Source organism: Mus pahari, chromosome 5 (assembly GCF_900095145.1).
Source record: "Mus pahari chromosome 5, PAHARI_EIJ_v1.1, whole genome shotgun sequence".
Classification (NCBI taxonomy): Eukaryota; Metazoa; Chordata; class Mammalia; order Rodentia; family Muridae; genus Mus; species Mus pahari.
In genome coordinates, this window is record NC_034594.1 from 141897360 (window position 1) to 141912575 (window position 15216).

Consider the following 15216-nt stretch of genomic DNA (forward strand, 5'->3'; position numbering starts at 1 on the left):
GGCCCTGCTCCCCTATCCACCCCCACTTCTTGGCAGTGACATTACCCTGTACTGGGGCACATAAAAGTTTGCAAGACCAAGGGGCCTCTCTTCCCAATGATGGCCAACTAGGCCATCTTCTGCTACATATGCAGCTAGAGACACGAGCTCTGGGGGTGCTGNTTAGTTCATATTGTTGTTCCACCTATAGGGTTGAAGACCCCTTCAGCTCCTTGGGTACTTTCTCTAGCTCCTCCAATGGGGGCTCTGTGTCATCCAATAGATGACTGTAAGCAATCACTTCTGTATTTGCCAGGCACTGGCCTAGCTTCACACGAGACAGCTATATCAGGGTCCTTTCAGCAAAATCTTGCTGGCATAAGCAATAGTGTCTGCTTTTGGTGGCTGATTATGGCATGGATCCCTGGGTGGGGTAGTGTCTGGATGGTCTATCCTTTAGTGCATCTTAGCTCCAAACTTTGTCTCTGTAACTCCTTCCATGGGTATTTTGTTCACTATTCTAAGGAGGTATGAAGTATCCACATGATAGTCTTCCTTCTTCTTGATTTTCTTGTGTTTTGCAAATTGTATCTTGGGTATTCTAAGTTTCTGGGCTAATAGCCACTTATCAGAGAGTGCATATCAAGTGACTTCTTTTGTGATTGGGTTACCTCACTCAGGATGATATCCTCCAGATACATCCATTTGCCTAAGAATTTCATAAATTCATTGTTTTTAATAGCTGAGTAGTATTCCATTGTGTAAATGTACCACATTTTCTGTATCCATTCCTCTGTTGAGGGACATCTGGGTTCTTTCCAGCTTCTGACTATTATAAATGAGGCTGCTATGAACATAGTGGAGCATGTGTCCTTATTACTAATTGGAACATCTTCAATTTTGGTGGCAGTTCAAATTTTTGCTAATAAGTCTTCAGAGATCATCATAATTCTCTACCTAAACAACAGCAATCAGATATGTAGGGAAGGCTGAGTGAGCAAGCGTCAAATGAGCATGTAATCAAAAAGCATACGGCACAGTCAGGCTCAAGGATGTGGGACTCCAATGTCAAAGAAACAACATCCAGGATAACAGTAGTAAAACTCACAGAGTTCAGTATCTATTTATTCCAACCACTATATAGAAAAAAGAGAGAGAGTAGGGACATAAAAGCTGTACACTTTATTTGAATTGTAGTAAAAGTCTATACAATACATGGCATGTTGGAGCCTGGGAAAGCAAGTCAGTGTAGCCTGCAAGGCGGAGTTGTATCCCCATCACCAAGGCTAACACACAGTAAGCACACCGCCATATACGCCACATAAAAGGACACCAAAGATAAATAAGAACCAGCGGTACCCGTGTTAGTTAGCTGATATTGCAGGTACTTCCATTAGCTTCAATATAACTACGCCAAACAGAAGCAGAAGGGCAGCAGGGAGGGCTGTGGTTGTTCAGGGCAGCACTCTGCCCATCCTCCTCTTCAACTCCGCAGCCTTCTTCTCTATTTTAGCACCACACTCCTCCGCTGCCTTCTCCAAGCCCTCATGATACTTCTCCAGAGCACTTTTCAAGTTTACAAAGATCTCCTGAGGACAAATGACAATGAGTCACTCCATGTGACAGCAGGACCTATCCCCGAGTTGAAAATATTTCAATGACCATTCATATTAGTTCTAATACAAGGCTGAAAGAGCTTAGAGCCTTTCTACCCAGGACCAACGACTACAGCTGATACAGCTGAGATAAACTATGAACCACCAAGAAAACAAAAGTTTCTGAAAGCTTTATTTCTTAAATCTTGTAAAAACAATCAGGTGTATCAGTGACTGGCTTGTGTGAATGCTATTTTAAGCAATCAGCACACTCAAAGGCTATAAATCAATTAAAGCTCCTAGTTCTACTAGGCTATGTGCTTGTTCCCACAAACAGGAAAGCTGAGGAAGGCAGGCAGAAAGAGATCACTTTCGAGAAACCATCAAAGCCAAGTGTAGCTAAAAAAGGAAATATAATCTGCAAATACACACCAAGCCATTTCAGTACATCAAAGCAATGTTTTCCTCCTGAGAATAAACACACTTCCAAGGAGGAACTAGTTACACAGACAGAGGCACGATAAACGGAATAGGAAACCCAAATCCAGCAACACACCACAAGAAGCCAACATGTGGCCATCGCCCTGAGCACACTCTTGGGTGTTAAAGGGGATGGGATATAGCCTTCTGAATACTATATATTCTAGAATACCCAAGTAAGTGTCTATACACAAGTGGGGGTTTATCATGACAGCTGGCATATTCTTGTAAAGTCGAAGCAGAGGGTTGGGATGGAAAGAAAACCCAAGCCTAGCCCACTGTTGTTTGCTATAGTACTAGCTATATGGAGCTATTTAAAAGTAAACAATTTAGATTATAAGCCCAGCAGTGGTGCCGCACGCCTTTGATCCTAGCACTTGGGAGGCAGAAGGAGGCGGATTTCTGAGTTCAAGGCCAGCCTGGACTACAGAGTGAGTTCCTGAACAGCCAGGGCTACACAGAGAAACCCTGTCTCAAAAGTTTAGATTATCATCCTAACTCCATTAGCCTCTCTGGTGCACTAGACACATGTCTAGTGCCTACCTAGCCAGCAGTTTCAGGACAGAAAGGCCTAACTCGGAGTCCAGCAATGTTTCACCCGAGTGTTGCTCTGATGATCTCATGTTTGAAATTTGAGAGATTTAGAATTTTACAATATTCATGGACTTTTACACCCAACATCATCCATTGATTCTAGAAGTATTTTATTTCATGGATCAAAAATATACTGTTGGAAGCCAGCCATGGTGGCACACGCCTTTAACCCTAGTACTCAGGAGGCAGAAGAAGTGACTGGCTTTCAGAACTTGAGGCCAGGCTGGACTATGTGAGTTCTAGGACAGCCAGAGCTACATAAAGAAATTCTGTCTCAAATATACTGTTGGTATTTCCCCTTCCATTCTGGTATCGCTTGTGTTCTATTACCCCTCTCCCTTAAAGCTTCCTCTTTCCCTCACAGACTGTTTAGGTCTTGCTATCTACACACTCACTCCACGTAAGTACACACATTTAACACTTAGAACGTGGTTTTTGTCTTTCTGGGTCTTGGTCACCTCACTCAATAAAGCATTTTCCACTAGCATCTATTTTCTTACAAGTTTTATTTTATTTATGGACGAATAACAATGCGCTGTGTACATGCACCACAGTTTTACTATCCATTCCTTTGTAGGTGGACATCTAGGATGATTCTTGATGACTTCAACTGAGCAGCCATAAGCAAGTATAGTGACCACAGCAACAGCCTGTCTTACATACGACCAAGGGTCTACAGCTGGGTCAGACAGCAGGCCTAGTTTTAACCACCCCACACTGGCTTCATAGTGGCTGCACCACCTTACAGTCCTGTGAGCAGTGAACAGGGGTCCTTCAGACCAGTACAGTAACAAAGTGCTGCTGGTAAGCCTGGGATCTGAGCTCAATCTCCAAAATATACGTCATAGTGGAAGAAGAGTGAGCCAACTCCACAGAGTTGTCCTCTGGTCTTCAAGCATAAGCAAGGTATGTGCTTACACACTAAATGGATGAATAAATACACACATAAATAAATATACAACATAAATAAATACATAAACAAATAAATTAACTAATTCTTAGAGGCTTTCTTCCATCCATACTCTTGCCAGTTTCTGGCATCAATTCTATTCTTAAAGCTAGTCATTCTGACTGTGATAAGACAGATTATAGTTTGAATTTGCATTTCCCTGATGGTTAAGGATGTTGAACATTGTTAAAAACATTTATTGGTGATTTGCATTTCTTCTTTTGAGAGCTCAGTTCCATCTCCTGGCCTACACGTTTGTTTTCTTGTCCAGTGTTTTGAATTGCTCCTATGCTCCGGGTACCATTCTATCAGGTGCAGTTAGAAGGTTTTTCTCCCTTCCATGAGTTGTGTTTTGTTTGGTGGACAGCTCTGCCTGCTCTGTGGAAGGGTTCTGATCTTATGAGGTGCTATCTGTGGACAGTCAGTCTTAGTCCTGAGCAAGCTGAATACTATAAAAAAAAAGACCTTCCCTAGGGCCTGGATCTTCAAGTATTTTCTCTAGTTTTTTCCTCTAGCAGTTTCAGAACACCATGTCTTATGCTATGGTCTTTGGAGTTTGTTTTTGATGCCGGATGAAAGGGAAGGGTCCTATTTCAGTTTTCTACATGGGGATATCCAGTTTCTTGTGCACCTTTGTTAATGTGGCTGACATTTCTTTTTTTTTCTTTTTTTTTTTTTAATTATTATTTTCTTTATTTACATTTCAAATGCTATCCTGAAAGTTTCCTATACCCCTCCCCCCCCCCACCTCTGCTCCCCTACCCACCCACTCCCACTACTTGGCCCAGGCCTTGCCTTGTGCTGGGTCATATAAAGTTTGCAAGACCAAGGGGCCTCTATTCCCAGTGATGGCCGATTAGGCCATCTTCTGCTACATATGCAGCTAGAGACACAAACTCAGGGGGTACTAGTTAGTTCATATTGTTGTTCCACCTACAGGGTTGCAGCCCCCTTCANGTCCNTGGGTACTTTCTCTAGCTCCTCCATTGGGGACCCTGTGTTCCATCCAATAGCTGGCTGTGAGCATCCANTTCGGTGTTTGCCAGGCACTGGCATAGCCTCACAAGAGTCCGCAATATCAGGGTCCCTTCAGCAGAATCTTGCTNGCATGAGCATTAGTATCTAGGTGGCTGATGATGGGATGGACTCCCGAATGGGGTAGTCTCTGGATAGTCCATCCTTTCATCTTGTGGCTGACATTTCTTCAGCGACCTTTTGTGGCATCTTTGTTAAAAAAACAAAAACAAAAACAACAAACCAGCTGGCTCTGGCTACAAGCTCTTTGTCTGTCCTACTTTGCCTACTGACCTGTGTCTGTGGCAGCGCACTGTTCTGTCTCTGACTCTGCAGTGTAACGTGAGGTCAGGCACACCTCCTACTAGACCCGAAAGGATGGAAATGATCTGCTTATCACAAAATTCTTAGAGGCAGGGACAACATCCTTGTCTCCAACTTGACTCCCGAGCCCACAGGGACCTTGATATCCAGGGGTGCACATACTATTGTTAAATACTGACTATAAAGTTCAGGTAATCCATTCATTATGAATGACTATAAACTGTAAGAAAATAGGGAGGCCCTGATTTAAACAAGAAAACGAACTAGGAAAGCATTGCTTCAGAAGGATGACACAGGCACTGCTTAGTATTCAACACAGGGATTTAAAAGTGGACTCAAGGAAGAAAGCTAGCATTTTGCTATAGTTCATAAGACTTAACAAAATTATGTTATGAGTGCATGAATAAAATGGGTCAGTCATGAAGAGTATCACTAAGACAAAGAAATCATAATATTAACTTTGTGAGTCTGACAGCCAGGGTTATCTCCAGCAGGTCTAAAATGTCAATTCCTTGTGATATAAAATGATTATGAGAAATATTAAAAATTATGTAATCTTAGAAATATGTCAAATAGTCTAAAAGAAATTTATGAAGACACTGGAGGGAAAAAATGAAATGGGAAGAGGGGTGAAGAAGAGAAAAGACAGGGAAGATTTGGAACCTTATATAATTTTGTTGTTACTAGCCGGAACAGGAAATAGATCTTTAATGCTGTCCAAGGAGAAGAGGAGCGAGAAGCTAGATGCAGGATCTATGTGAGCCAAACATTAAAGCAGGGCAGTGGTGCCCTGCGTCCGGCAGCCAGTGTGAGGAACACTCTGACAATCTGTACTGTGCATCTTTGTGAAGCATGGCTATGAGAAGAAGGCAAGAGAACTCTGACCAAATGCACTCCAGTTCCCCCTCACATGTGCAGCCAATCTCGGGCTGCTGAGGAGCTAATGGACATGTGCAGGCAGGTAAAGAAAGGACAGCACAGCACAGCAAGCCGCACTGTGGGCCTAAGCTCTGAGCACACCCTGTGTGCTCTGGAGGAGGCTACAGCACAGCCAGGGTCCACTGATACCACACATGGAGAAATAATTAGTGTGGATGAGATTTAAACTGATTTTGGCATTTTGAGAATCTAGGCTGAAAGAAATACAGCCTGAAATTAGGCCTGCAAGACATTATACTAAGATCTTGAGTTGAGAGCAATCATTTCATCACAGTATGGTATGGTGAAAAAACAACTTGGCAGAGTCGCCTGTGAGGAAGATGTAGTCTTTAACTGATCATAATTTGAACATGAACAGAAGGTGAGACACTGTTGCTGACAACCCAGCCTCCAAAACAAGGCTCTGTGAACAGAAGATCTGTGCTTCTGGGGCTACAACAATACTTGGGAAGACTGCAGTTGTACTACATTCTGCAGAGTAAATAATGACAGGTAAGAAGCAGTAACCATAAACAGGAAAACAATAAATCTGAAAATTAAGGAGTGGCTGGACATCTATTAAATACAATGAGAGACACCTGAAAGACACAGGACCATCTTATGGGTCATTCCTTACAACAGGGTATAGATTATTCCAGATGGAAGATCTGAGTCCACCAGAGGACAGACACTGACTATTTTAAATTCAGAATGAGAAATAACATTTTAACAACTACAGCTGTAGCAGAACAGCTTGTGTGGTTATGAGCTCCATCCACAGAAAACAATTACAATTACAGAGCCCATCAGTGGCTCTCAAATGCCATCCTATTCTAGAGATAAACAGACAACTCACTTCAGTGGTGGGACCTATTGTTTAGAATCTAATTCAATGTATTTGGGAGGGGGCTTGCTCATTTTAAAACTCCTCACTGAACTGCAACACACAGCTAGTTTTAGGACACAGTGCTCAGTGCCCTTTCAACTTTACAAATATTTATGGAAAACAGACTATACCCAAGGCCATTCTAGGAATGATTTCAGATGCCATGCTGAGTTTTAAAGCACAGCTGGTATTGCCAGGAAAGTTGTGTTACTGGTGAGACACATGTGCACAGAGCTAGCAGAAATATGAGCTAGCCTGGACACCTTTAATGACTTAACAAGGATAGCTCAAATTCAAGCGAGTTATTAGTTTGAATCTATTAGTAATCAGCTCAACAACTCCACCTAGAACGAGTGACATCACAGCCTGGTTGATTTCAGAAAGTAAGGCAGAGCACCTCAGGTCTGCTTGCCTTACATCTTCATAGACTGTGTGGACAGAGCGAGACAGTGGCAGTGCGAGCACAACTACCACATGTCAGGCAAGCTCAGAAACAGGAAGGTGGAAAGGAGTGAAAAGACGAGGCCTAGGAATTCTGAACAGAGTGTGCCTATTTTTAGTAGCTTTTGGTAAAAGGTTTTAGAGCTATTATTTAGACATCATGAGTAAAGTCCAACTACCTAATGACTTCAGAACCTTTATTAAGCAACCAATTTACCCCAAAGAATGATACTCTGTGATATGCTAAAAGGCAAGTAAGGAAAAAGGCAGAAAAGATGCATAGCTGTGATTATCAGAGGGTATCCCGAGTGCTGCTATACATGGACATAAAAGTGAAGGCCTTCACGTGACGTCAAGTGCTGCTCTGGAGAAGGCAAATCCCTGCACAGGTAACACCATCTACAGTTTAACCTCATGGGCTCAGTCTCCTAAAAGCACCCACCTGAGACTTCAGCATCTCCCTATTCTTGTCATCTTTCAGTTGTTGAATCGCAGATTTAATCTTGTGGATTTCTTGATTAGTGGTGGTGATTTGCTCACAGACAGCATCTCTCTTTTCTTGAACTTTATTGCAGTCTCTAAAAGGGAACAGAGACACCTGACATAAGCTCTCTTAAGCATTTAAAAGACCAGAGGCTGCTAGTGAACCCAGAGCCATCATGTCGGTACTTGCTCAACAAGCTCAGAACCCTTCCAGATATCAAAGCAAGCAGACAAACCCCACGAAACCCCAGTGTGGTACCCTGTAGTCACACCATGGCATGTGGAACCACCTCATTCAACAGTGATTCTTCCTGTTTCCTTGTTTTGTGGAGCTGAAGATCAAAGCCAGGGCCTGGCACTTGCTAGGAAAATGCTCAACCACTACGTTACACTCCAGCCCTCAAAACATACTTTCTTTAAAAACTTTCTTTAAATTGAAGGCTCAGCTCCAGCGCCTCAGTGTGCACATCTAGACACTGTTAGTGGGAATGTGCATTAATACAACTTTCCAGCACATTTGGCCAGATACAGACAATCCCCAGTGTCTTTTCCTTTCACATACATGGAAATACTTGATAGTCCCAATGCTGTGCACACTTAAGGTCTAAAGGACTGACATCCTAGACATATCTGTGGCACGTATTCTAAATGCACATTCCAAGGATTGACAAGGAGACTAATGGTGAAATATCTTACATACTTGAGAAGAACTTAGCAATGTGTTCATTTCTACCTGAATAATAGCAAGATTATTTTTCTAGTGCACTTTTTTCCCTAGGTCACTATGTTTCAAGTACACCGAAATAAACACCAGTGTCCCAACTTCTTTAAAGATTAAGATGAAGAAATTGTCTCAAAAGGCAGCAAACAAGCAGAAAAACCTCAACCAACCAACCAATCAATCAATAATCAAACAGATAAATGAAAAACCCTGTGGTCCTATTTTTACATAGTGACAGAATTATACGTATCTCAGACACTAGAGGCAGAATTCTTCTTGAAAACAAAGGAAATAAAACAACAACAACGAAACAGAAAAGAATAGAGATTTTAAGTTGGACAGAATTATTCCTCTTCTGTGCTGGCCTAAGTATGAGACTGTCAGGCAAACATTAAGCTCATGTTTCCTAAAAGAAAGCCTTTGAATGTAGCTGTGCATCTAGACCAGGACTTGCATTGACAGTGCAGTCATTTTGTGATGATTGTGGAAAGCAATACAAAAAATTATTGCAAATTATGGAAATAAAAACAACTATTTAGAATGAAAACAAACAGATTAGATAGACAGATAGATAGATAGATGGATTAGTGGATGATAAAAGGAAACAGTGGTTTTGAAAGCCTGTGAGCTTTCCTGGTTGCACCTTCCGCCCCACACTGGAATCGCTCATACTCAATTATGGCCTGCTTGTACTGTTTCACATCCTCCTGCTTCTTGCTGATTTTGAATCTCATGGTAGCAAGCTTCTCCTTCTTTACAGTTATCATTCTTATGAGATTATTTTCTTCAGTCTTCAGTTTCTTTAGTTCCGATGAGTCACTTTCAATCTGGTCCTCCAAGTTCAAGCTCTGTGTTTTATGAAGAATATTTAAAGTCAACACAACCAAACAAGATTTATTAGTTAAAAAAGGAAAAGAGAGAGAGAGAGAGAGAGAGAGAGAGAGAGAGAGAGAGAGAGAAAAGAAGAAGAAGAAGAAGAAGAAGAAGAAGAAGAAGAAGAAGAAGGAGGAGGAGGAGGAGGAGGAGGAGTTGGAGAAGGAGAGAGGGGTAGGGGGAGGAGGGAGGGGGAGGGGGAGAAGGGAAGGAGGAGGGAGAGTTTCTAGGGAGAGCTAGAGTAAAACACAATTGTGAAATGGAGCTAAGTCTTCCAGCCCTGAAAGCTCAGTAGAGAAACACAACTGTCCCAAGGGAAAGAGCCCGGCTGGCATAGTGAGCCTCCCCTGCTGGTCTGCCAGGACTGACAAGCGACAGGAGCTCAACAGCCCTCTCTCTAAAAACCAACAAACTTTTACTGTAATATCTGTAATGTTGGGAGTGGCCTGAATTAAGATCTGAAAACGATTTCAAGCATGGGAGACACCGAGATGACAGTCCTGCCTCTCATACCCAGAGGAGACTCTGCTCAAAGTTTGACATCTCTATTAACCCTAGGTGCAAGGTTGGGAACTAAGCTAGGACTTTATACCACTGATGATAAGTGATCACATTGGTTAGGATGAGCGAATATACTCATTAATAAATTGTGTTATGTTAATCTATTACTTATTTCATTTGAAGGTTACAGTATGCCTTGACATCCCAATGCTTAGGGGGAGATGCCTGACTCCTCCAAACACACTACTACAGAACAACTTTAGTTTTTCTTTAGGAAGATAGTAAACATAAGATGAAAGTGAATCCAAGCCAGACAGTGGTGGCGCACGCCTTTAATCCCAGCACTTGGGAGCAGAGGCAGGTGGGTTTCTGAGTTTGAGGCCAGCCTGGTCTACAGAGTGAGTTCCAGAAACCCTGTCTTGAAACAAAACAAAACAAAACAAAAAAGACGAAAGCGAATCCAATGCACTGTGACAGCTGTCACAAACGACAGACATACTGCCCAATACCAACCTCCTTTAAGAGACTGCTCAGCTTCTCCCTATTATCTGCAAGGGCCTGTGATTTCTTTTGATACAGCTGCACCTCCAGCTGACAGGAAGGTAAGCAGTCCACAGAATCTCTATAGATATCATACTTCCCCATCACTTCTTCCTTTAGAAGGGAAGAAAAGAGCAGTTTAATACTCTGTTTTGAACCCACAAAGTCAATTCATTTGCTCTTCAATAATTTCTGCATTTGCTACTCAGAGTTCAAGAACATAAAACAACTAAGTTCCTAGGTCACTAGCAAGGTGCAACTACTGACATCAAGCATATAGTGACCCATCATCCATCCATCCGTCCGTCCATCCATCCATCCATTCTTGTGCATGTGTGCTTTGTTTGCATGTACCTCATGTGCATACCTGGTGCAGGAGACTAGACAAGGGCATTGGATCCTCTAGATTGCAGTTACAGGCAGCTGTGAGCCACCATGCAAGCACTGGGGATAGAACCCATCTCCTCTCAAAAAGCAGCCAGTGCTCTTAACTTTTGAGCCCTTTCTCAATTATGCTTTTTAAACTCTAAATATCCTTAACAAAGAAAACTGCCACTACTTCCTCAGCTGACAGTCCACTGTTAATTTTTCAAAGAATCTTCATGTGGAGGGAAAGGGCTCACTGCGGCTGGGCAGAGCCCCCCTGCAAATGCTTGTCTAGTGCCTACAACATCCAAGGTCTGATTCTCAGCATCACCAAAACAACCCAAAGGTTTGTTCTGTCCATCCTCAAACTACCTTTGAATACTACAGGGAAGTCATTATCTACTAAAATAGTCCTGTTTATTTAAGTATAACTATTATTAACATCTGTTTCTCTAGAAAGATAATCTTTTAAAATTAGAGAAAAATATATATTCAGGAAAATATCACACACACACACACACACACTCACTACAACCACTTACTAATATACACACACACACACACACACACACTCACTTCAACCACCTACCAATACACACACACACACACTCACTACAACCACCTATCAATACACACACACACACTCACTACAACCACCTATCAATACACACACATACACTCACTACAACCACCTATCAATACACACACACACACTCACTACAACCACCTATCAACACACACACATACACTCACTACAACCACCTACCAATACACACACACACACACACACACTACAACCACCTACCAATACACACACACACACTCACTCACTCACTACAACCACCTACCAATACACACACACACACACACTNACTACAACCACCTATCAATACACACACATACACTCACTACAACCACCTACCAATACACACACACACTCACTCACTCACTACAACCACCTACCAATACACACACTCACACACACACACACTCACTACAACCACCTACCAATACACACACTCACACACACACACACACACTACAACCACCTACCAATACACACACACACACTCACTCACTCCAACCACCTACTAATACACACACTCACACACACACACACTCACTACAACCACCTACCAATACACACACTCACACACACACACACACACACACACTCACTACAACCACCTACCAATACACACACACACACACACACACTCACTCACTCACTACAACCACCTACCAATGCAGACATTTTTCTGCCTCCTGACTAGGCCATACCTGCCTGATCTTACTAAACAGTTAATTTCTCATCAAAGACCTAATCATATCGCTCAATTTTCATTTCTTTCTCTCTTTTTTTAAATGAATTTGTAAATGCCTTTTGTGCATAATGGATCAGTTCCTCTGCTTCCCTTTGCTTCCTGTTGCTGTGATGAAGATTATGACCAAAAGCCAAGCTGGGTTGCCTGGAGACATGGCTCAGTGGTTAAGAAAACTAGCTCTTCTCAGTACCCACATGATGATTCACAACTGTCAACAACTTCAGTCCCAGGGGATCTCATACCCTCTTTTGGCTTCCAAAGGTACTAGCCCCACATGGTACACCGACAAACATGCAGCCAAAACATCCATACACATAAAATAAAAATAGATAAAATTAAAAGCAACATAAGAGAGAAAGGGTTTATTTTGGCTTACATCTTACAACCCAACATGGGTTGTAAGGCCCATGTCTGGGCCCAAACTCAAGGCAGGCCCCTGGCGGCAGGAACTGAAGCAGAGGCCGTGGAGCACTGCTCACTGGCTTGCTTAGGCTGCTCTCTTAGAAAATCCAGGACCCGCCTGTTCAGGGTGGCACTGCATACAGTGAGTTGGGACCTCCTTTATTATTAATTAAGAAATGTCCCATAGCCTTGCCTATAGGCCAGTCTGATGGAGGTCAAGTCTTCAGTTGAGATTCTCTCTTCCCAGACATGCCTAGGATAATGGCAAGCTGACACAAAGCAACCAGAGCAGTTCATGGGCACAGGAAATGTGCCTTAGCAGGTCTTTTCTCTCTAAGCTCTGGGCTTTCATGTAAATGTAAAGACAGTTTCCCTAAAATCTAAGCCCTCAGTGAGGCTGAGACAAGAGAATCAGGAGTTCTAGGTTAGTCTAGGCTACAAAGTCAGACTGTGGGGTTGGGGTATACGTATTCCATGTGGTCAAGAATTATATAAATGTTCAAATCTGTGAAGATTTTAAGTGTCTAATTCACATAAGGATATATTTTCAGAAATGACGCAGCTGATTTCTCCTTAGAGGAATAGCTGACTGAACAGAATCCTTCTTAATGGCGGGTGGGCTGAGACCCAGGGCCTCCTCACGCTGAGGAGCAAGGGTGCTGCTACTTAGGTAAACACCCAGGGCCATCAGAACTGTCCTGAAACAAGACAGCCATTCCCCACAGATCCTCCGATCTCTTTCTATACTCCCGTTTGGGTCTGATGAATTTTTTCTCAATTTTTAGTGACAATTTTTATTATTGGGAATTACCTGGATAACATGGATAGAATTTCCTTTTACTGATAGGTTTAAACCTTGTTTGAAGAGAGAAGCCAAGCTGTCTGCCCACCTCATCTAATTTTGTCCTTCCCCTGCCTCAGTCCACTCCTCAAAGCAGCCCCTGGCTGGGAACATCTCTTCTGCCTTGAATGATTAGATACTGAGACAAACTTCCACTGCCCTCTCCTGATTCCTCCAAATACAAACCGAATTCTTGCATTTTGTTATTCCAAAGAATCCTATATTTTTTAATGCTTATTTTCAAAACTGATTTAACTTCTCTACAGCAGTTTTATATTTGAAGCAAAACCTATCAGAAGAAAAGAAGGTTTCTCATATGTGACCTGCGCTCACCAACACTTTATGATTTCATAGCTCACATTGTATTTTTAGTTTTTCTTTGTAAAACTGTGTATTATGTGTAATACCTTTCTCCTCTAACCCTTGCGTGATAAAGTCCCACACAAACATGGCATTCCCTCTAGCTCCACCAGGCCAAAACCTCAGAGCCGCAGTGGGATTCCACAGCTGTCCTGCTTGCATTCTTCCCCTTTACCCACACACGTCAGAGACGAGCATAGAAATTCAGGAGAGAAATATGCACAGACACTAAGTAATTCAGAGAGTGCCACGAGGTAAAGGCGACTGACCCTGGCACTGCGGAGCTTCTGGACGGTGGCTTTCATCTTGTCTTTATAGTTCTTCAGCTTCTCTGGAGAGTCCACAATTTTGCTTTTCAAATTGTCTTGAATTTCTTTCAAAGAAACTAATGACAACTTTTGTTCATTCTGTTGAGAAATGTTTTCATCAATCAGGTAAGACAATAAAATTACCATTTCAATAATAGAACTTAGGCTCATGCCTGTTGTCACAGGGTAAACTGATTTTTGCCTACTATAGCCTGCTTCATTCTTCAGAGTGACACTTAATGTCCTCAGTGGCATTTCTGAGATCAGTATGGTCCTGCTAAGATGCTGCAGCATCCCATTCCTAAGAACCCCGACAGACCCTTGAAAACTCTCCTCCTATGTCCTCTACGCCCCTTCGTAATCAACGCAAGTGCAGGCAACACTAAAATCATGTATCTGATGTGTTTTCTACTAACCATGTGACCTGGCTGAAGTTCTAAAAAGCTACTTTTGGTCCCCTGGCAACCAAAGTAATAGGAGCTAAGGCGTGTGTGCAACACAAGAGAACATGAGCATGGTAAGACCCAGCAGCGTGGGCTGAGGGAAGGAAGCCCTTCTCTACGCTGAAATCTCTCACTATGTGATTTTTAATATTTTATGACAAAATGTATTATTATATGTAAGGCTTGTATAATTCTAAAATTTTTAACTTAAAAAAATGTTCTTAGCCTGTAAAATAGCTCAGTAGGAAAGGGTGCTTGCTGCCAAGTCTTGTGATCTACCTACACGGTAGAGAAAACTCAAGTTCTCTCCAACACGACATCTTCCCTGCCTCTCTGGACAAACAGTACAGGCAACACCCAAAGGAACAGTGACGTTAAAATGGTGACTAAACAATTTAAAAGTGTAAAAAGAAATACACATATCAAAACAGAAGTCTACAAACAGCCTAATTTACAGAATAAGACTTACAAAGATGGTCAAAAATCACTAGATTAAAAGAAGTCAAATTAAAAGGAGATTTTCCCTATAGAACAGTAAGAAAAAAATTTAAAAATGTAAAAACTGAAAACATTTATTTTTAGCAAGTGTGTAGAAAGATGGACATACCTGTATTTTGTTGGTAAAAATAGAAATTAGAATCCGTCTAAATGTGAGTTTGGCAACAGGAGCCAAGAATAAATGTGCATTTCCTCTAATCCTCATATCCTGAGTTAAGATTTTAGTATAGGCTGACGAACAAGCATACACATTTAAAGCATACAAAAGTTAGAATACAGAGAAGAAACAAAACCAGAGGGAAAAGATGGATAACAGAAACGATACACATACATCCAACTCTTTAATGCGGCCACTGATAAGATGCGGCTATTCCG

General features: G+C 42.1%; 1 protein-coding gene across 1 annotated transcript in view; it reads right to left on the reverse strand.

Annotated features, from left to right (window-relative positions):
- Positions 1-1068: 1068 nt before the first annotated feature.
- Positions 1069-15216, reverse strand: part of Nuf2 (NUF2 component of NDC80 kinetochore complex) — a 31747-nt gene continuing 17599 nt past the window's right edge. Inside the window, exons 10-14 of the mRNA XM_021198845.2 lie at positions 13862-13999; positions 10272-10412; positions 9057-9232; positions 7623-7758; positions 1069-1568 (exon numbers count right to left, since the gene is read on the reverse strand). Coding sequence (XP_021054504.1) covers positions 1434-1568; positions 7623-7758; positions 9057-9232; positions 10272-10412; positions 13862-13999 — 726 coding nt within the window. The 3' untranslated portion in view covers positions 1069-1433. The remainder of the gene's footprint in view (positions 1569-7622; positions 7759-9056; positions 9233-10271; positions 10413-13861; positions 14000-15216) is intronic.